The sequence below is a fragment of the Oryctolagus cuniculus genome, chromosome 7, assembly GCF_051225735.1.
Source record: "Oryctolagus cuniculus isolate XC-2025 breed Fujian yellow rabbit chromosome 7, ASM5122573v1, whole genome shotgun sequence".
Lineage (NCBI taxonomy): Eukaryota > Metazoa > Chordata > Mammalia > Lagomorpha > Leporidae > Oryctolagus > Oryctolagus cuniculus.
Window position 1 is genome coordinate 52112506 of NC_142873.1, and position 22016 is coordinate 52134521.

Below are 22016 nucleotides of genomic sequence, written 5' to 3' on the forward strand. Positions count from 1 at the left end.
GGCCAGCAGTATGGCATAGCAGGTAAAGCTGCTGCCTGCCATGCCCACCAGTTCAGGTCCTGGCTGCTCCATTTCTCATTTGGCTCCCTGCTAGTGGCCTGGGAAAAGCAGCAGAAGACAATCCAAGGTCTTGGGCCCCTGCATGTGCTTGGGAGATCCCTTGTAACTCCTGGCAGCCATCTTGGGGGCATGAACCAGCAGATAGGAGATCTATCTCTCCCCCTTTCCCCTGTAACTCTTCCAAATAAATAAATCTTTAAAAAATGCAGATAAATATTTAGAGCAGTGATGAGTATTGGATTCCCCCCACCCCACCCCAGAGGTCTAAGCTCTGAGAAGAAGCCCTTTCTCTGCTTTTGAGTAGATGTTTTTTTTGTTGCAACAAAAACTCAGGCATATTTCTTACCTTTTGTTATATTTCTTTCGCCCTGATCATCACCATTGATTTCAGAAGCTTTTGAAGCTACAGTGACTTCATATTCTTGGGATGGGAGTTGACTTTGGGACAGGCTGTCAGTGCACTGTGAGAATGATGAGGCATTGTTCTGTGGTGAAGCAGTCAGTGCTACGCTGCTCATCTATACCCTCTGTATTAGTGACCTTGACCTCCAACACCTAATATGATTTTTGACGCATGCCAAACCTCCCTTGAAGAAAGATCAGAGTGAAATTCCATCGTAGTTGTGGAGTTGTTTGCAGATCACCTGAGCTGGGTAATTTATTCTTTCTCCTGCACCGCCCCCCCACCTGCCCACTGCACTTGTGCAGAATTGTTTACCCAGATGGGGACGTCTCTCAGTGCCTGTGTATATACCACTTGTCAGACAGCCACCTCTGGAGCTCTGAAGCTTAAGTGCATGTCTTGGGATTATTTACAACTTCCTTTGCTGGCTTTTCTCCCTCCAGAACCGGACTTGAAGCCATCATGGAGACTTACGCGTTCTGGAGACCTCCTGTGCGCACACTTACCTTTGAGGATTTCACCACCATGCAAAAGCAGCAAGGTAAACCCTGGGGTGAGGCCTCTGCTGAGTGATAGGGCTGGGAAAGGAGTGGGACATGAAGTGAATGTAGCACATCTGGCCCCAGACCAAGACACAGGTTATAGCATTCTCTTTGTACAAAAATAACTCGATGGCTCCGTAAATAACCGAAGCCTCACCACTTGTACAAACGACCTTGTTGCAGAGGCAGCATTTCTTTTGACACTAAAAATTCTCTCTTCCTTAAAGCATTTTTATGATTGTGACATAATTATTACTACTGTTACTAAACACTCTCGTAGGCCATGGTATTTAAAAAAAATATTTGTTTATATGGGAGGCACAGAGACAGAGGGAGAAGAAGGTAGAAAGTGCTCCCATTTGCTGGTTTACTCCTGAGATGCCTGCAAGTAGCTGGGGCAGAACTGGGTCAAACACCGAAGCTGAGAATGCAGTTCAGGTCTTCCATGTGGGTGGCAGGGATGCATTACTTGAGCCATTACTGCTGTTTCCCAGGGTCTGCCTTAGCAGGAAGCTGGAATCTGGAGCTGGAATAAAATCCTGGGCACTACAGTATGGCAGGCAGGTATCTTAACTGCTAGGATAAATGCTAGTTTCCAGACTATGGTATTTTGAGAGATCTCTGCAACAGCTTCATTCATCTCTCATGGCAGCCTTGTTGGTTTTTTTAATCCTAGTTTTGTAGATGAGAAAAAGCTAAGCTGTTGTATCAGATCTCACAGTGAGGAGGGGGCTGATGCAAGCCCTTCTGAATCTTGCAACTTCTGCTCACCCCATTTCATTTACATGAAACAAAGCCCATCTCAAGGTGATGGGCTAAGTGGACTCCCTGATCCTTCCCCCCGCATTGCTTTGAGCTCTTCATCTAATTTCTACTCTTCTTTCTTTTATTTATTTATTTGAGAGGGAGAGTTGTTGACAGAGAGGGAGAAAGAGAGAAAGGTTTCCATATGCTGGTTCACTCCCCAAACTGCCAAAACGGCTAGAGCTGGGCCTATCTGAAGCCAGGAGCTTCTTCTGGGTCTCTTATGTGGGTGCAGGGGCCCAAACACTTGGGCCACCTTCTACTGCTTTCCCAGGCCATAAGTAGAGAACTGGATCAGAAGAGGAACAGCTGAGACACAAACCAGCACCCCTATGGAATGCCAGCGCCCTAGGTGAGGGCTTAGTGTACCACACCACAGTGCCGGCTCCTACTCTTCTTTTAGCTTCTGTTCTCAGTTCCATCTGTGCCCTACACTTCCCTGGGCCCACCCACCTGGGTACCTGAGTAAAAGCTTCCCAAAGTGTCAAATGCTTTATGAGTCTCCTTGTCCAACCTCCACTGCCCAAAGGAGACACTGATTCAAATTTACTGAGCTCTTTCTGTTCCAATGGCTGCTGTTAATAGAAGCCTGATTTTTTAATTTATGGTTCTGTTATTTGGGAAGCCATTCAGGATTTGATAATATACTTTGATAATATACTTTGCTCTTGGGAGCTTCTAGCACTTTGCACAATGAATTAGGTTCGCAATCTACATTGCTGAAGCGTCTCAGGTTTTTTTTTTTTTTTTTTTTTTTTTTTTTTTTTTTTTTGACAGGCAGAGTGGACAGTGAGAGAGAGAGACAGAGAGAAAGGTCTTCCTTTGCCGTTGGTTCACCCTCCAATGGCCGCCGCGGTCGGCGCGCTGTGGCCGGCGCACCGCGCTGATCCGATGGCAGGAGCCAGGAGCCAGGTGCTTTTCCTGGTCTCCCATGGGGTGCAGGGCCCAAGCACCTGGGCCATCCTCCACTGCACTCCCTGGCCACAGCAGAGGGCTGGCCTGGAAGAGGGGCAACCGGGACAGAATCCGGCGCCCCGACCAGGACTAGAACCCGGTGTGCCGGCGCCGCTAGGCGGAGGATTAGCCTAGTGAGCCGCGGCGCCGGCCGCGTCTCAGGTTTTAAGATGAGTGTAGTGATGAAGAGCATGACTCTGGAGGCAGACAATTGTTACCCACTGTTCCTTCCTGGTTTGGAACCTTGGTCAAGTTCCACAACCTTCCTGGTAGTCAGTTATCTCTTCTGCTTTATATGGAAGAATGTAATAGAATTCTTAGGAGCATTAAATGAGATAATGCATTTAAAACCATAGTATGTGATCAACATGTGCAAGTTATTGTGTTCATCATCACTACTATCATCTTCATCTCCCTATGTCCCTGTATGTGTACACCTAAGAGGAAGATGTATCCGGGACAGGGAATATTACCTTTCTGATGATTAATTACTCAAAACATGATCAGATGATTCCTCTCCATAGGGATCTGGTGAGGAAAGTGATCCAGAATTTTCACCTCTTTTTATGTAGGCGGGGGAGAAATGGAAGATTTCCACATGGGAAGCCCTTTTGCTCCCATAAAGATGTGATTAGAAGCAGAGTCACCAATTATTCAGGGTGTTCCAACTGCAGCTAATTCATCATGGCCCTTAAGACTCAGAGGTTTTATTGGAGTCAGGAAAATCTGGGGCCTTGCCTTTTTTTTTTATTATTTGAAAGGCAGACACACACACACACACACACACACACAGATTTTAGATCTGCTGGTATCCTCCTCAAATGATTGTGACAGCAAGGGCTGGGCTAGACTGAAGCCAGGAGCTGGGAATTTAGTCTGGGTCTACCACATGGGAAGCAGGGACCCAACCACTTGAGCAATGATTTGATAATCCCCAGAGTGTGTATTAGTAGGAAGCTAAAATCAGGAGCAGAGCCAGGACTCAAACAACGACATTCAGCTGTGAGGTGCAGGAGTCCTAAGCATTGTCTTATCTGCTTCACTAAACACCCTTGGGCCCTCACTTTTGGTGATCACTAACCCTCTTACATAATCTTGGGCAATTTATTTCCACTCTGAATGCCAGTTTACTCATCTACAAAAAAGGGGTTTTCTTCTGTGAAGACGTTTACATAAACATGACCTATAAATGAAAACATGTCATTGAAAGACACTTGGTTCTGTTTATTTCTGGGGTGGGCTCTTTGCTTATCTTCACTTTCCAATCTCTAGCTAAGCAGGAGTCGGTTTCATTGAGGCTGGAATGAGAAGGTTGGAAGGGATCCTGCCAGTTCCTGAGGACTGGCATTGATGGCAACCATGTGAACAGTGTGCACTGCTATGCAACAAAGGTCTGGCATGGTGCCTGGCACACAGGAAATACCTAATGAGGGGTGAGTGATTGAGATCACTTGGTGGCACTGTGGCTCAAGAGGTAGGCTCACTTTAGTGACCTCCATCTTGGAGCACAACTACCTAGTGTGTATGTGGGTGTGGGATGTGAAGTCATCATTAGAGGTGGTGATCTGCCCTGTAATCACATGTGGGGCACAGGCACAGGGAGCTTGCATAGGCTGCATGGCTGTACAGTGCAGTAGGTTTCATGGTAGTTCCACAGAAAATTTATCAACATGAAGACTTAGCTATTGACACACTGAAAGCAACGGCTTAAGAGAAACCAAACTTTGAAAGCATAATGTCACAACCACTTCAATGACCCCCTTTTTTCTTGCAGAGGAATGAGCATGAATTATTGGATACATATGGTGGTGAGATGGGCTAGAGGAAAAGCTAATTTCCTAAATCATATTAAAATTTCCATTAAATTGTCAATGAAATTTTCTATTAAATATTTTAATTGGAATGTATTTTTGAAGCCTTGATCCAGATTCTCATTATTAAAAATATGACTTTGTTTTTTGACATATGTAAAAGCAACAGTGTCCATTCCCTCTTCCCTTAACTACTAAGAATCCCAGTAATTCTGAATAGTATTACTCATAAAATGAAGAAAAAAGACACAGCCATCTGTGTTGAATGCTTTGTGTCTCAGATGGAATACAGAATGATGAGAAGAAAGTTTGTAGTGGAAACTTCAGTGGCAGAATGATTTTACGGTAATTTCATTTTAGTGAGGGAAGTGTAGACAGTATTGGTCCCAACATAAGATTCACATAGTAACTGACTCACCCAGGTGTTCGTATTACCTTATTGCTTCAAACAGATGAATATCTGGCATATAAAATAATAGCCCTGGCACGGTTTTGTGCAGCTACGGACGGAGGCTGGATCAACCTTTATGCTTAGATGAGGTTAAGGATGCTTTATCCATCTTTGCCTTGTCATTCTTATCTTTATTGCATTAAGAATCATCTGCTGATAAAATTTCAAGGAAAATAGGGCAATTAGTCACCATTTTGCAAAAATTCAAATGCTTCTGTTTAAAAACACATATTGAATAGAGTGAATGGAGTGTTCTAAATAGTTGCTTTCTCTTATGGAGGAGATGCATAGGATTCATTAGCTTGTACTTTTGATCCCCAAAAGAAATGAAGGCATAGAGCATTATAGGAATATAACCGCACTAAAGTGGCAGAGCCAAGTTGAGAATGCCATCATGGATCTCCTGTTGGACAGGACAGTCTCCTTTCTGCCAGACCACGTTACTGTTCTTCATTCTTATTTACTGGAGCTCTAATTTTGCAAAATAATTTAGTTTATTCTTCCTATTGTTGGCTTATTGTTCAACAGCTTGAGCATTCACTCTAAATGGGTCTGCATTTCACTTTTTATTTTTATTTATTTTTATTTTTTTATTTATTTTTTTTTAAAAGATTTATTTATTTGAAAGGCGGAGAGAGAGATCTTTTTTTTTATTTTTTTATTTTTTAATTTTTGACAGGCAGAGTGGACAGTGAGAGAGAGAGACAGAGAGAGAAAGGTCTTCCTTTGCCGTTGGTTCACCCTCCAATGGCCGCCGCTGCAGCCGGCGCACCACGCTGATCCGATGGCAGGAGCCAGGAGCCAGGTGCTTTTCCTGGTCTCCCATGGGGTGCAGGGCCCAAGCACCTGGGCCATCCTCCACTGCACTCCCTGGCCATAGCAGAGAGCTGGCCTGGAAGAGGGGCAACCGGGATAGAATCCGGCGCCCCAACCGGGACTAGAACCCGGTGTGCCGGCGCCACAAGGTGGAGGATTAGCCTATTGAGCCACGGCGCCGGCTTGCATTTCACTTTTTAAAAAATATAGTCAAGTGTATGTTTTTATCTTCAAATGTCTTCATTTAGAATCAACAAGGATATGTATATGTTTAAAGAGTTTTGATATGAAAATTCTATGTCATGAATGGCTTCTGCTTGAAGGGAGGAGATAAACTAACCACATTAAGTTATGCTTGAGGAAGGAGACTGAGGCAATATAGACAAGGAAGGAAGAAGAAATAAGAGTCCAGCTAGGTTGCAGATAAGTGCAACAATCCTATTGTTCTGATGGATTTCTTCCTGTAAACAATAGATCTTTTATTTTTAAGATTTATTTTATTTATTTGAAAGAATCATACACACACATACACATACACACAGAGAGAGAAAGAGCTGGGGAGAGAGAGAGAGAGAAAGAGAGGAAGAGAGAGAGAGAGAGAGGTCTTCTATTTGCTGGTTAACTCCCCAAATGGCTGCAATGGCCAGGGCTGGGCCAGGCTAAAGCCAGTAGCCATGAGCCTTGTCTAGGTCTCCCACACGGGTTCAGGGGCCTAAGCACTCGGGCCATCTTCTGCTGCTTTACCAGGCACATTATTAGGGAGCTGGATCAGAAGTGGAACAGCTGGAATTTGATCAAATGCCCATATGGGATGCTGGTATTGCAGGTGGCAGCTTAACCTGCCACACCACAACACCAGCCCCTAGACCTATTTTATAGCTAAAATGGAGAGAGCTCACGTGAGCAATGACTCCAAGTGATCTGTCAACTGTTTGTGCTAAAAGAAAACCTTTTAGTGTGATCAGAGCTGTCAATACATCTCTATCTGTGGAAACAAGGAGGCCTTCCATTTACAGAAACTTCCCTTCTCCTCAAGTGCTAACAGACATCATGGTAGATTTCAACACTGCTGAGTGTTTGTCAAGGAGTTAGTGTTAGGATTATAGGGTCTTTGATTTGTCTGATGTTGATCAGTGAGAGGAATAAGATACTGAACAAGTCATTCTATTAAAATGCTAGAAAAGAACAATCCAAGGGACATCAACCATTGAACTGTGAGCTCACTGTAATAATTCAAAGATAGCCAATTTGTGGCGATCTCAGTGGTCACTGAGATAAGGAATAATGTCCATCTGCAAAGCTTGCAACTAACTATTCACAGAGAACTTTTTAAAAAAGCACTCCCTATTTTAGCTGTAGAAGATCAGGATCTCAGTTCTGCAGCAGGGTTTGCACTATAAGAATGAGAAGCTCCTGACAGCAGATAAAGAGCACCTCAATTCCATCCATTAAAACATTGGTAATTGATTACATATTGTTTTTTGCTTTCAAAGTCACTTATGATCTGTGTGCTTAAAACTGAGTTCATCATCTGCCTCACAGACCCAGTGCCCTCTCCTAGGAGAAGAATACTACTATCATTATTCTGGAAGTTTGCTTCCTCTTCCACCCCTATATCCCATCATTGCCAAGTTCCTGAATCTGCCCAATTCTCTAATCTCCCTTGCTACCATCTCTATCTGAGCTATTGTCATCTCTCACCTGGATGACAATAATTCCCTCCATAGCCTCCATTTTTCCTCCAAGCCATTCCTCACATAGCAACCAAAGTCATTTGCTGAAAAACACATCTATTGATATCAGCCTTCTATTCTAAAGATCCTTCAATAGCCACAGCTTACTTTCACTTATGAAAGGCATAGTCCTTAATATAGCCAACTGGACCTTGCATGCTCTGGCTATAGTTCCTTCACTTCTAGAATGGAGATAGTGTCCATCAGAATTAAACAAGGTGGGGCTGGCACTGTGGTGAAGTGGATAAATCTGCTATCAGTGATGTCGACATCCCATATAGGTGTCAATTTGAGTCCTGGATGCTCCACTTGCCATCTATTTCCCTTCTAATGGCCTGCGAAAAGCAATGGAAGGTGTGGGTCAAGTGCTTGGGCCCCTGCCACGCACATGGGAGACCCAGATGAAGCTCCTGGCTTCAACCTGCCTCAGTCCTGGCCATTGTGGTCATCTTGGTAGTGAACCAGTAGATGGAAGAGCTCTCTATCTCTCCTTCTCTTTCTGTAACTCTGTATTTCAGATAAATGAGTGCATCTAAGGAAAAAAAGAATTTGGGCTGGTGCTGTGGTGCAGTGGGTTAAAGCCCCCTCTTGCAGCACCTGCATGCCATATGGGCACTGGTCCAAGTCCTGGCTGCTCCATTTTCTATCTAGCTCCCTGCTAATGCACCTGAGAAGGTAGCAGAGGATGGCCCAGGTCTTTGAGCCCCTGCACCCAAGTGGGAGACCTGTAGGAAGCTCTTGACTCCTGGCTTTGGATCGGCTCAGCTCTGGCCATATGGCCATTTGGGGAGTAAACCAGTGGATGGAAGACCTCTCTCTCTGTGTTTTCTACCTCTCTCTGTAACTGTCTTTCAAATAAATAAAGTGGATCTTAAAATAAGAATTAAAGAATTAAATAATGTATGGAAAGTGCTTATGAAGCATCTAGGACTTATGAAGTATTCAATAAATATTCTTCGTTATTTTTCTTATTACCATTCCAGTTTTTTTTTTTTTTATCGTTACCACTTTCCCTTTCCACCTGTAGTTCCAGCATTACTCATCTTACTTTCATTTTTCAAACATGCCAGGTACTTTCTTTTTCTTTCTTTTTTTAAAAAATTTATTTATTTATCTGAAAGAGTTACACACACACACACACAGAGAGAGAGAGAGAGAGAGAGAGAGAGAGAGAAAGAGATCTTCCATCTGATAGTTCACTCCCAGTTGGCCACAATGGCTGGAGTTGCACCAATCCTAAACCAGGAGCCAGGAGCTTTTTCTGGGTCTTCCATGAGGGTGCAGGGGTCCAAGGACTTGGGCCATCTTCCACTGCCTTCCCAGGCTATAGCAGAGAGCTGTATTGGGAGTGGCACAGCCAGGTCTCGAACCGGCGCCCATATGGGATGCCGGCACCTCAGGCCAGGGTGTTAACCCGCTGTACCATGGTGCCAGCCCCGCCAGGGGTTTTCTTACTACATGTTGTTTCTTTCCCTGTAAGGCTTCTTCACACCCACTCACCTTACTTAGTGCTTCTATCTTAGAGATATAAGCAGAGGAGAAATATCACTTCCTTGGGAAATTCTCTTTGCCAACTAGAGTAGACCAAATGCCCTTGGTTATTTGCACAATCCTTTCATTAATATTTTCATCCACATTGTCCTCATCAATTTTCCCTCTCAAAATGAAATCCCTAGGTCCAGGCATGATACCCAGATACTCAAATAGTAGTTGAATGAGTGAATTAACTCTGCTAAGTTCTGTATCAAGGGATTGGTGTCACTGTGCTTGGCAAAAAGTTACAAAATTGAGAAAACTTTAGGCTAAAATTTGAAGGGGAGGGCGACTTGAAAAGAAAGAAAAAAGAACAGAAATCAAGACACCAGAAGAAAACAAATTTGGTAAAAGATTGTGAAAGTAGTGCCTCATGATCCTGAAGTGAAAACGACAGGACAGGAAGTTGGGAACAATTATTTATAGACTCAGGGATCCATATGATTAGGGAGTGCATATGATTTGGGGAGTTAGTAAAATGGCCTTAAAATTTTAACCCAGAGGAATAAGTTTTATTAATTTACTCATCTCTCAACTAATATTTGTGCTGTCACAGATAACATTAAATCTTCTTGGAAGGGGCTAAGGACAAGAATAGACAATTAAGACAATATAATTCTTCCTTGAAAAAACATAAACCGAGTATCTGGAAGAAAATATAGATATCACTATTTAGGGAATCTGCAAACTTCACTGAAAAATTCTGATTATCCTATGTGGGTATGGGTTTTTTTGGTCTGTATTTATGGATGCTTCTGTGGGTCGTTATCTAACGTGCTCCATAAATCCAGCAGAGGACAGCCACTTTGGCATCTTTAGGTTCCCCCTCTTTTACTCTTTGTGTGTTTATTGTTAGTTTTTGGAACCACCTTTCTGTTCAGATTTGCCATTGATGTATTTGTGCATCTCTTTCCTCTGGACTTCTAAAAACCTTTTTAAAAAACCAGTAGTTTTCTGTTTTCTACATTATATTCCTTATATTTTTATGAACACTAATATTAAAATCATCTTTTCAAAAGTTGCCAGCATTTTTACTTCATTGTTTAGCCTGTTCTTACTTATCAGAATGAGGTCAGGGTAACAACTTCTCTTATTTCTTCAAACATTTAGGGGATTATATATATTTTTAAGGAAAAGTAGGCATCTTAGGTATCTTTTTAGATCCTCTTTTGCCAGAGGCATGTGTCCATCAGGCATCCAGATAGCTGAAATCTCTTTTTACTCCTTTTTGGGGATTTCCCTTATTTCAGGAAGAACCCATCCATAGCTTCCACAGGAGATGGTCCATATTCTGTTTGTTCTATCTATTTCCGAATCTCTCGCCTCTGGTTTTATCTGAATATCCCCAGCCTTTCACCATCATAGTGGGGTCACCTATGGAATTAGGGAGCTACATTGATTGGAATCCTTAGTGATCTAAGTAAAGAAAACCCAAATGGCAAGAAAGAAAGAAAGAAAGAAAGAAAGAAAGAAAGAAAGAAAGAAAGAAAGAAAGAAAGAAAGAAAGAAAGAAAGAAAGAAAGAAAGAAAGGAGGGAGGGAGGGAGGGAAGAGAAATGTGGGCGAGGAGAGAGAGAGAGCAAATGAGAGAAAGACTCTTGGAAGCAAGGAAGGAAGGCAGGAAGGGGGGAGGGAGGGAGGGAAGAAGAAAGAAAAGAAAGAAAAAAAGAAAGAGAAAGACATTTATTAGCTTACAAAACTGAATGGATTCAAGTAGCTGACTGCAGGCAGAGTTTGATTCAGGGTCACGAACAAGATCACCTAGCTGAAGTCTTTTCTCTCCTTCATTCTCAGCCATCTCACACAGGCAACATGGCTCATGGCATTCTTGGCTTCACATAATTTTAGGCTTAAATCTGATGGGAAAGGACATGTATCTTTCTTATAAGATTTCCAGCAAAATTTCATTGCATCTCATTGACTATACTTGGGTCATTCTTGAAGCAGTTCCTGAGGAAGGGGGAACATGATATTTTGATTGTCTGGGCTGTGTGACATCCCTGGAATTAGTGGAGGAGTGGCAGTACAGGAGGGGATATTTCCAGTGGAAAAAGTGGATGCTGCTGTCAGGAAAGGGGCAGAAGAATTCTATCAAAAACATAGGATGTGGGGCCAGTAAAGCCACTGCCTACAGTGCCAGCATCCCATATGGGCGCCAGTTTGTGTCCTGGCTGCTCCACTTCCAATTCAGCTCTCTGCTGTGGCCGGAAAAGCAGTGAAGATGGCCCAAATTCTTGGGCCCCTGCACTCATGTAGGAGATCTGGGGGAAGCTCCTGGCTCCTGGCTCCTGGCTCCTGGCTCCTGGCTTGGGATCATCTCAGCTCTGGCCATTGCAACCATCTGGGAGTGAGCCAGTAGATGGAAGACTCTCTCTCTCTCTCTCTCTGTAGCTCTGCCTTTCAAATAAATAAACAAATCTTTTTAAAAATACAAATAACTGGATGTATATTGCAGCAAAGAAGGCAATAAAACAAAAAGCATTGAAAACAAAGAAGTGAAAGTCATGGGAATATTGTACCTACAGAATGTGGTAGGTGTAAAAGGAGAGAGACTCAGAACCCAGAGCACCAATGAATATATTAAAAGTTGATTTAAAGGGAAAGAATTTGGATTTATGCATAGCTTTATATTTTATGGGGGAAGGATACACTAGGCACCTTTCTGAGAGTCAAACCACACAATTCCCATTAGCACAGTCATGTTGACATTTGCATTATGAGAAGGTATTCATCTCAACTAAGGAGTTACCCCTAGTAGAGATGAACAGTGCAGTGCTCATTAAACCTTATGGCCTCTGGGTTTAGTGCTGATATTTTTACCTCTTACCTGTTTGAAAGTTTCAAGACACACAGTGAATCAGCACTCCTCAGAGACAGATGCCACAGAGTTATGAGAGAAGAGTCTGGCTTGAGGAACTGAGTAATTACATGGAAATTTGTTCTTTACTAGCCCAGATGGGGTTTTGTCTTACTGTTTTTCAATTTTTTTGGAGAAAAAATTCACCACAAAATAAACCCAAAAGAAAACTGTATGAGAAAGTCTCCATATTACAATCTGGAAGTGATCAATTTAAAGATGCAAAAGTCAGCAGGTTTGGTATTCAGAATTTTCACGGTCACATTGAACTTGTCTTCATGGTACACAAGTATATTCTGGGTTATTGTCCTCGTATGGGTTCACTGCTAAGCATGTACTCCTTTTGGTTGTTTTGGCTCTTAGCCTCACATGTTGGGGCAAGTTAATGCTGTATATGAATTTTAATGTGTATTTCCTCACTTTGGTCCAGGGCCAAAATAGCATGCAGGGAGATAGGGCAGTGATTGATCCTGGCACTCCTGAGAGTAGTAAGCTCCTTAGGATATTAAAGTTTAATCACCTCTCAGAAGTGGATGAAGACCACTGAGGACACCGGGAAGGATACCAGTCTACCTACTTGTGTGCTTTTAGTTTTTTTTTGAAGCACAGGACACCCCATTTTTTTCCTGGGCTGGAAATGGGGAGGAGGAACAGGTAATTCAGAGAGAAATTAGTGTAGGATTAGTCTGGGAATATAGCCTAGCTAGGCCGCTAGCTATCAGTTGGCCAGATTCTCCATCATCCACAACCTTGGAGGCTCCCCCAGCCTGAAACAGCAGGGTGTGTGGATGTTGTGACACAGAGCTCGTCAGGGTATGTAGATGCTGGGATGCTGAGCTCCAGTGACAGAGGCTAACACCTGAGAACTCTCCCTGTTAGGGCCCAAGCACCCCCAGATGCCTTTCTCTTTTTCTCATAGGAGTCTTTAATGCCTATGTACCTAGTGTGATATGAGACCTTTATAATATGTATCATCTCATTGATTTCTCAAAACATCTATTCAGGGAAGATATTATTAATTTAATTTATATTGTTAAAAAATAAGAGGCTCATAGAAGCTAGCTGGCTAAGGTACCATAGTCAGTAAGATAGCTGGGGTTGGTTACTGGGTTCATCTGATTCTATAGTCATGCTTGTCCATGAAATACAGTTTTCATCAAGACTTCTAGAACATTCAGAGGCTGGCAGGTGCAGAAGAGTTGAGGTGAAGGGCAGATAGTGCCCGGCAGGAAAGAGAGGCACGGTTTTCTTTGAGAGGCAGCTGTGACCCCTTCTGTACCCTCGGGCCTGGCCTCCCACTCTGCCCTAGCTTTGCTGTGGTGAAAACTCTGCAGGGTAGGGGTGGGGGGTAGCCTCCTTGTGCTTCTTTAGCACTTGGCTGGCACTCCCAAGCTTGTTCAACAGGTGGCAGCTGTTGGATCACTCAAGAATAAAGACTTCTCAGGATCTCAGTTTGCTTCTCTGAAAAATGAATCCCATAGTCATCTCTGTCTATGCACTGTGTACCTGGAGAGCATGAGAGCATTTCTTCAAAGTGAATGGAAGCGGTGTGACTTCTCTGGGCAGGCTGTGTCCCCCCTCCCAGCACTGGTTCCTGTGCAGGCACTCACCCCGCAAAGCTCAGCAGGCCACCAAGTCTCATTTCTAGTGAATGTCATTTAAAAGCCAAAGCAAGCTGACTACAGACTTTTTAACATGCGTCTCTCATCTGCTAAGCAGAAATCCCTGTAACTTGTTAATAGTTCTCCTCTTATTTTTTTGTAGTGAAACCAATTGAGGCCCTAAATCAGTACCATTCATTCCATCATGGGCCATCTGAGAAAACCATTTAGAGTTGTGGAAAGTCATCTGCTCCATCTTGCACTTCCTGTAGCAGAGCCGGAGTCAGGCCCGATGGAGCATACCTATCCCAGGACAGTGCCGTGTGCTGAGCAGGTGGTCTCCTTGGGGACCACATAAACACCACATCAGGGAGGGCAAGGGCAGACCTTCAAAGAGAGGAGAGCATATACATATCCTGTAAAACACAAATCTCTGTACAGCAGGAGTCAGGTTTCTCCATGTGTGCCATAGCCCTAATTTCAGTGAGGCTCATGGCATTTTAGGTGAAAAGGAGGAAAACATGTAGGATGCCTCCAAGAAGATAAATGGATCCCTGGGCTTTCCACGAGGCACAGCCTGTTTAGCCACACAAAACCATGAAGCATGAGATGTGCTTCTTCCTCCTTCTCCAATCTTCCTTTTCCAAAAATGCCTTCATTATATTGAAGTGATTCCTTGTGTAGTATTTGGACTTGCTCATTTGCACTTTATATGAGTTTGATGTTTAGATATAGACATAATACTGACAAGGACAGAAAGGGGGGGCTCTAGTTCAAAGTCTTCGTTTCACAGCTGAGGAAAATGAAAAGGTAGTTGTGTTGCTTGTGACACAAGCTGCGCAGAGGTCAACGGACCTGGGTTTGAGCCGAGAGCCCTTCTCAGTGTGGCATTATCTCTAGTTGTAGAATAAAATCTAATTTTCTGAGGTGGGCATTTAATCTAGTAGTTAAGTTGTCAGTTAAGATGTGGGAAACCTGGATTGAGTTCCCGGCCTTAGCCCTGGAGTCCAGCTCCAGCCATTGTGGGCATTTAGGAAGTGATTCAGCAGATGTTTCTCTCCCAATCTCTCTGCATCTCAAGTAAATTTTCAAAATATTATTTAAAAAATAATCACTCTTCTCTTGAAGGAATTTAAGTTCTGAACTGGAAATGAGGAATGAGTTTCCTGAATGGAGTCTAATATCAGCAGTTATTTATATTTAAACCCAATTCTACCTTGAAGGCTTATTTGGGGAATTCTTTTGACCAAGAGAAAGATGATTTTAGTTGGGTTTTATAAAATTTAACTGAAAAAATCAGCAAGAGCCACATTTGTGCTTCTCTTGCCAATACCACTACCTGTATCTGTGAATGTAGGCTAATGAATTTTTTTTCCTGCTAAAATTAACTTTGGGCTTCTCTTGGAAGAATCTGATTCTTAATTCACACACCTGGGTTGCTCCATCCCCGCACACTGGGAGGGTTTCTTTGTAGCCCTATGACTCTGGAATCCTGCCAGCTTTCTTCACATTTTCCTCATTGACAAAAATCTGATTCCTGCTCCTTTCCACCTAAAATCTCCTTAATCATTTTATAGCCCTCAGGTTCTAAGGGTGCCAATATGAGTTGTGGGTGAACTAAAGGATATCCCACTCCTTAGGGGCTAGGGTGGAGTTGGGCGCTCAGCTCCTAACAGTTCTGGGAAAGTTCCAACCTTCCCTGAAGGAAGATATTCCGTCAGAGGAGATTCCCCACTGAGGACAAAACGGCTGCTCCTGCTGCAATCAAAGACATTGGCGCTGCAGCCCCAGCACCCGCCACTGTCTTTAAAGCCCACTGGGTGAGGCAGGAAGTGGATGCTGCACTGTGCTTCTTGGTCCCTTGAAAGAAGATGCTTGTAACAAGAGAACATATGTGAAATAGATTGGTGCATGAACCACGAATCCAGCTTTGACATCCAGACATCATGAGATCAGTTATGTCAAATACTGATTCAGGGACTTTTAGAAATGAAAGAAATCTGTACATCCTCTAACCCCAAGAGTGGTCTTAGGACCATGACCTGAGAACTTGTTAGAGATGCACGTTCTCAGGCCCTGGCCCAGACTTGCAGAATCAGAAACTCTAAAGAGGGAGTCACAAGTCTGTGTCTTCGTCAGCCCTCCACCGATTCTCATGTGCACTTTAGTTTAAGAATCACTCCTCTGAGTACTTTGAAATATGGAATTTGGGTTGTGTAATTTGTTCTCAAACTTTGATGTATATTAGAATAATTTGGGAGGACTTTTGAAGTAATTCCGATGTGGTGGTCTCCTGCCCGGGAACCCTCCTCTAGATGGTCTGAGGTAGAATCCTGGAACACTGGCGTTTTTTTTTAAAAAAGTGGGCAAGTTCCTCTTGGCTTGAAAACCAGCGATCTAACTCACTCCCTCATCTCTGGGTGTGGAAATGGACACCTGGACAAGGTGAGTGAGGGGCTCAGGGTCATAAGGTGGGTTAGTGCAGCAAAACTGTGAATAGAACCGTAATCTCCCAGCTTGCATGGCCTTTTGTCTTCACAAATATCTAAATCTTAGTCAGGCTCCTGTCAAGAAGAAGACAGCAGATCTTTTGAGTCCTAATGACTTTGTTTCTGGATAGCCTTGCTGTCTTCCAACCTCATTTTTTTTTTTTTTGACAGGCAGAGTGGACAGTGTGAGAGAGAGACAGAGAGAAAGGTCTTCCTTTTTGCCATTGGTTCACCCTCCAATGGCCGCCACAGCCGGCACGCTGCGGCCGGCACACCGCGCTGAAACAATGGCAGGAGCCAGGTACTTCTCCTGGTCTCCCATGGGGTGCAGGGCCCAAGGATCTGGGCCATCCTCCACTGCACTCCCTAGCCACAGCAGAGAGCTGGCCTGGAAGAGGGGCAACCGGGACAGAATCCGGCGCCCCGACCAGGACTAGAACCCGGTGTGCCGGCGCCGCAAAGCGGAGGATTAGCCTAGTGAGCCGCGGTGCTGGCCCCAACCTCATTCTTATGATACTCCTGCTCCTGATGTCTTTCATATGACAAAACTTTAATCTCTTACCCCAGTTTCCACTTGGGTCCCTCTGTCTGCCTTCCCAGTCCCAAGTCCTGACTTGGAGCCCTCCACTGGTACCCATTTTTTCTTGAGATTAGGGTCCTGCTTTGGCATCTTACATGTTGACTGCAAGACTGAAAATGTCCAAGTAGACAACAGTCTCTGTTGAAAACTTAATGCATTTTCTTTGCTTTGAGAGTGGGACAAGCTGATGGGTGGATTTGAATTATGATCACCAGAGGTGTTATTAGAAAGTGAATTTGGGCTGGCGCCGTGGCTCACTAGGCTAATCCTGTGCCTGTGGCGCTGGCACACCGGGTTCTAGTCCTGGTCGGGGCACCGGATTCTGTCCCTGTTGCTCCTCTTCCAGTCCAGCTCTCTGCTGTGGCCCAGGAGGGAAGTGGAGGATGGCCCAGGTCCTTGAGCCCTGCACCCGCATGGGAGACCAGGAGGAAACACCTGGCTCCTGGCTTTGGATCAGCGCAGTGTGCCAGCTACAATGCGCCGGCCGTAGCGGCCACTTGGGGGTGAACCAACGGCAAAGGAAGACCTTTCTCTCTGTCTCTCTCTTTCACTGTCTAACTCTGCCTGTCAAAAAACAAAACAAAACAAAAAACAAAACAAAACAAAAAAACAAGAAAAAAAAAGAAAGTGAATTTGATGGATGGTGAAGAGAATATTGAAAGGTTTATATTATTTTTATGTTCTTAGAATTGTATCTAAAAATCACATTGTCTGTTAAAAACTAATTAAAGATTAAGAAAAACTTGGACTTACTAAGGCTCTTACAGGGAGACACAAACCTATGAGTTCAGTGTTCAAAAGAACATTTTTTTGTCCTGCCTTGTGGAGTGTGTATGTGTGTGTGTGTATGTGTGTGTGTGCCTGTGTGCACAGGTGGAATCACTTAGCAGAAGTCTGCTGAGTTAAGAGAAAGCAGTGATTCTGTAGAAAACAGCCCATCTTGGACATCTGAAGGCACCTCCTGCATGGCATGCACTTGGCCTAGACAGACATATCTTCAAAGGCCTCTGTCTCAATGGTATCCTGTTTTGCTTTTCAGGAGGCAGCACAGGCACTTCTCCAACCACCTCCAGCACTGGGACACCATCCCCTTCGGCTTCTTCTCACCTGTTATCTCCATCCTGTTCTCCTCCAACTTTTCACCTGGCCCCCAACACCTTCAATGTGGGCTGCCGAGAGAGCCAGCTGTGTAATCTAAACCTCTCTGATTACCCACCATGTGCCCGAAGCAACATGGCTGCCTTGCAGAGCTACCCGGGGCTGAGTGACAGTGGCTACAACAGGCTCCAGAGTGGCACCGCTTCAGCCACTCAGCCCTCCGAGACCTTCATGCCTCAGAGGACTCCATCCCTGATCTCAGGAATACCAACTCCTCCCTCGTTGCCTAGCAACACCAAGATGGAAGCTTACGGTGGCCAGCTGGGGTCCTTCCCCACTTCCCAGTTTCAGTATGTCATGCAAGCAGGCAATGCTGCCTCCAGCTCCTCCTCACCACACATGTTTGGGGGCAGCCACATGCAGCAGAGCTCCTACAATGCCTTCTCCCTCCACAACCCTTACAACCTCTATGGATACAACTTTCCCACCTCCCCTAGGCTAGCTGCAAGCCCAGAAAAACTGAGCGCCTCTCAAAGCACTTTACTCTGTTCTTCTCCTTCCAACGGGGCCTTTGGCGAGAGGCAGTACCTGCCCACGGGGATGGAGCACAGCATGCACATGATTAGCCCTTCGCCCAATAATCAGCAGGCAAGCAATGCTTGTGATGGCCGGCAGTACGGGGCGGTCCCAGGCTCCTCCTCCCAGATGTCTGTACACATGGTTTAAAGGCCACGGAGCCCACAGCAGTCAAGACCCCAGAGTCTCCATGGGCAGATCCTCCTATCTGGGAGCCCAACACCTTTGGAAAACAGGAACTTTGTATTTTGTTTGCTGGTTTGTTTTTCTGGAGGAGGAAGACGCATACACAAGAGCAACAAGAGACACTTGTAGGCCACTGAAGGATACTTGCGGTGCATCATCCACAACTCAGTGGTCCTTCTCCTGCCTTCCCAAACCTTAGTGTAAAGCATAGTCTATGCCAGAGTGGCCTTTGAAGTGACTGAATCATCATTTTATAATAATGTTAAGGGAGATGCTAGCGTGTAGCAGCCATGAAAAGTTACACACACAGACCTACCTATACATGCACACACGTGTATTCGTACATAAACTTGTGCAAACACAAACATACATGTACCCCGACTCTGAACTGGGTGAACTCTGTGCAGGGAGGCCCAGAATGGGTGCTTTCACCAAGAATTTGTTGATGTACAACACTAGATGGACTGGGCCGGCCGTTGCTGCCAGCCTTTCTCCCCTGCAGCTTGCCGTGCTTCTGGAATGAACCATGTATCCTGGAATCCTTACCCGTTGATGAAGGTGGGACGACATCAGTTACAACTGGACTTGGCTTCCTGACAAAGATCGCTCTTAATCTCTGGCTGTCTGCACTCCCTGTGCCAGCATTGACGTTCCCAGTGGTGCCTGTGAAAGAGGGAGTCAGGGCAGCTGAGCAGGACAGAAAGAAAGAGAAAGAATAGAGGGCAGGACTGAGTTGGTGAGCAGGACTGGGAAAGTGTGAGCAATGGTGGGAGTTTTGATTCACCAAGGAAATGTGGTTTTGGTTTGTTCTCCCACCTGCAGGTTATAGGAAGAATCTTGGCATTACTGAAGAGTGAACCTCCCAGGGACACTGTATGGTCAGGGCACTGCGGGCAGGGACTGGAGCAAGTAGTGCTACCTGATCCCACATGACAGATGTGACCCAGAAGGGAGGCGCGCCACGTGGGAAGTGCTGATTCCACAGCATGCAGCCTGGCAGGGGAAGGGGACTAGGAGTGTGAAGAAGGAAGAGTTTTACCATCCCCTCAGATGACACCGAGAGCAGTGGCAGTAGTGGCCTGGTCTCCGCATGCCAGATCCAGACGCCCGCCCTGGACCTCCTGCCTGCTAGCCCCTGTGGCGGGAGAAATCCTATCTTGGTCCAGGGAATCGCAGATGGATCTTCTCCACTCTTCCACCTGCCCTTAGATCTCCATTTTTATCAAATAGTTCTTTGCATTTTGAAGTTTGGGTTTTTTTCTTTTATTTTTCGTTTTCCCTTCAAATCCTTTAATGATAAGCAAACAAGTGAAGCTTGGTGCAAGCTACAATTTTTAAATGGTGTGGAAATGCAAATAATACCAAGTAAAATAATACAGATATTATTGAGATTTGTGGTTTTGAAGTGTTGTAGATAAATGTATTTATGTGCCTAGTGGGGAATCCAATATTATGAATATTAAAAAGGGGGCAATAAAAGGGTATGTAAAATATGTATGAAGAAAAGGTGTATAAAAATTTGCCCTTATGCACGGAACTCTGTTTCTAAGTGCCAAGCACAGAAAGCCGCTAAATAAAACCTTTGCAATTGTGTCCTGTGTGTTTGTTCCTACAGAAGAATCACATAACAGCTTTATGCATTTGCATTTTGTGTTACAATGAGCATAGCACTTGCAGATGTACTATTCTGTACGAGTCTTATCAGATCACATGAAATAAATATCACCAACCTCATTTTACCATTAGGAACTGAGCCAGAGGGATCAGGTGAATTAACTAGGATGGTACCACTCATTGTAGAGGGAGTGAAGACTTGAAACCTAGTCCTTTCTGTCTCTCAGGAGATGTTTGCATTCACATTAGTGGCAGAAACCTGTACAAGACTAACAGGAATCCTCATTTGGTTGATACTTACCAGTGAATGCACGGTGTGTTTCATGCGATTGTCTCAGGTAACCCTTCCCCCACTCCTTGTGAGCTAGGTGTCATTTAATCACTATTTCATAGATCTGTAAACAAGGTTAAAGGGTTAAATACTTGACCAAAGGCTCTCAGGTGGTGAGTAACAGGGCTGACTGGCTGATCTTAGGGCTGTGTAATCAGCTCAGTGTTGTTGTGCTGGTTCTAGCAGCACTATGTGGCACTTTGACGATGACATAGCTAAGGGGTTGAGCCAACGGTGCCTCTGAGGCTGGATTTTACTCAGTATGTTTAATCATAAATTTGTACTCTCCTCCTCGAATGAATCATCACAATGTGGGAGGAATGTTTTTTTTTAAAGATTTATTTATTTGAAAGGCAGAGTTACAGAGAGGGAGGTAGGGAGGGAGAGAGAGAGAGAGTGAGAGAAAGAGAAAGAGAGAGAGAGGTCTTCCATTCATTGGTTCACGCTCTGGATGACCGCAATGGCTAGAGCAGGGCCAGGTTGAACCAAGGAGCTTCTTTTGGGTCACCCACATTGGTGGCAGGGGCCCAAACACTTGGACCATCTTCATTGCTTTCCCCAGGCCATTAGCAGGGAGCTGGATTAGAAGTGGAGCAGCCTGGTCACAAACCAGTGTCCATATGGGATGTCAGCATTGCAGGTGGCAACTTTACCCACTATGCCACAACGCTGGTCCCTGGGGAAGTAGTTTTGAGTTGTCGGCCACAGAGTGACAGCTTTGAATGGTAAAGGTATAGGGCTCTGCCTTTTGAAAGTGCTTTCACATATTATCTCATTTAAACTTCATAATAAGCATGTCAAGTGGACAAGGCAGGAAGTGTTTTGCAAATGGGGAAGCAAGACTATAAAGGTTGTGAACTGCTTGCACTTGAGTGGCTGGGAAGCAGCAGAACAAAACTTGGAATCTCCCGCTCTTATCCCTACCCCTGACAGTTTCCCAGGGAGAGTTCACCGGCAATCTTCCTGTGGCTTCCTAAACAACTGCATTATGCCCAAAAACAACGACAAAAACCAACAGACAAAACACCACTCCAATACATGAACCCTGTGGTTTATTTCTGAGTTAGCAGCACACCAAGCATTGTTCACTGGTCTGGAACCTTTCAGGTTTTAGGTAACAGAAAATCAAAGTATGCCAAGCAAAGAATTTGAAAAATAAGAATAATAATTTCAACACTTATGTAGAGTGTTAAGTACAGAATATTTTTGTCATTTGGGTTCATCAGAACAATCAAAGCCAGTTACATGAGTTATGACATAGGTTTCCATCTGGAATGAGAAAGTAGTAAAAATAATTTTTTAAAGATTTATTTATTTATTTGAAAGAGTTACAGAGAGGCAGAGTAGAGAGAGAGAGAGAGAGAGAGAGAGAGAGAGGTGTCTTCCATCTGCTGCTTCACTCCCCAGATGGCCACAAAAGCTGGAGTTGTGCCGATCTGAAGCCCAGAGCCAGGAGTTTCTTTCGGGTCTCCCAAGTGGGTGCAAAGGCCTAAGGACTTTGGTCATCCTCCACTGCTTTCCCAGGCAACAGCAGAGAGCTGGATCGGAAGTGGAGCAGCCAGGTGTCAAACTAGCAGC

General features: G+C 44.5%; 1 protein-coding gene across 5 annotated transcripts in view; it reads left to right on the plus strand.

Moving 5' to 3' along the window:
* Window positions 1-20086, plus strand: part of TBX15 (T-box transcription factor 15) — a 129857-nt gene extending 109771 nt beyond the window's left edge. For all 5 annotated transcript variants that reach the window (XM_002715697.6, XM_008264587.5, XM_070077808.2 and 2 more), the window contains 2 exons: window positions 907-1004; window positions 17673-20086. In XM_002715697.6, coding sequence (XP_002715743.3) covers window positions 907-1004; window positions 17673-18457 — 883 coding nt within the window. In that variant the 3' untranslated portion in view covers window positions 18458-20086. The remainder of the gene's footprint in view (window positions 1-906; window positions 1005-17672) is intronic.
* Window positions 20087-22016: the final 1930 nt, after the last annotated feature.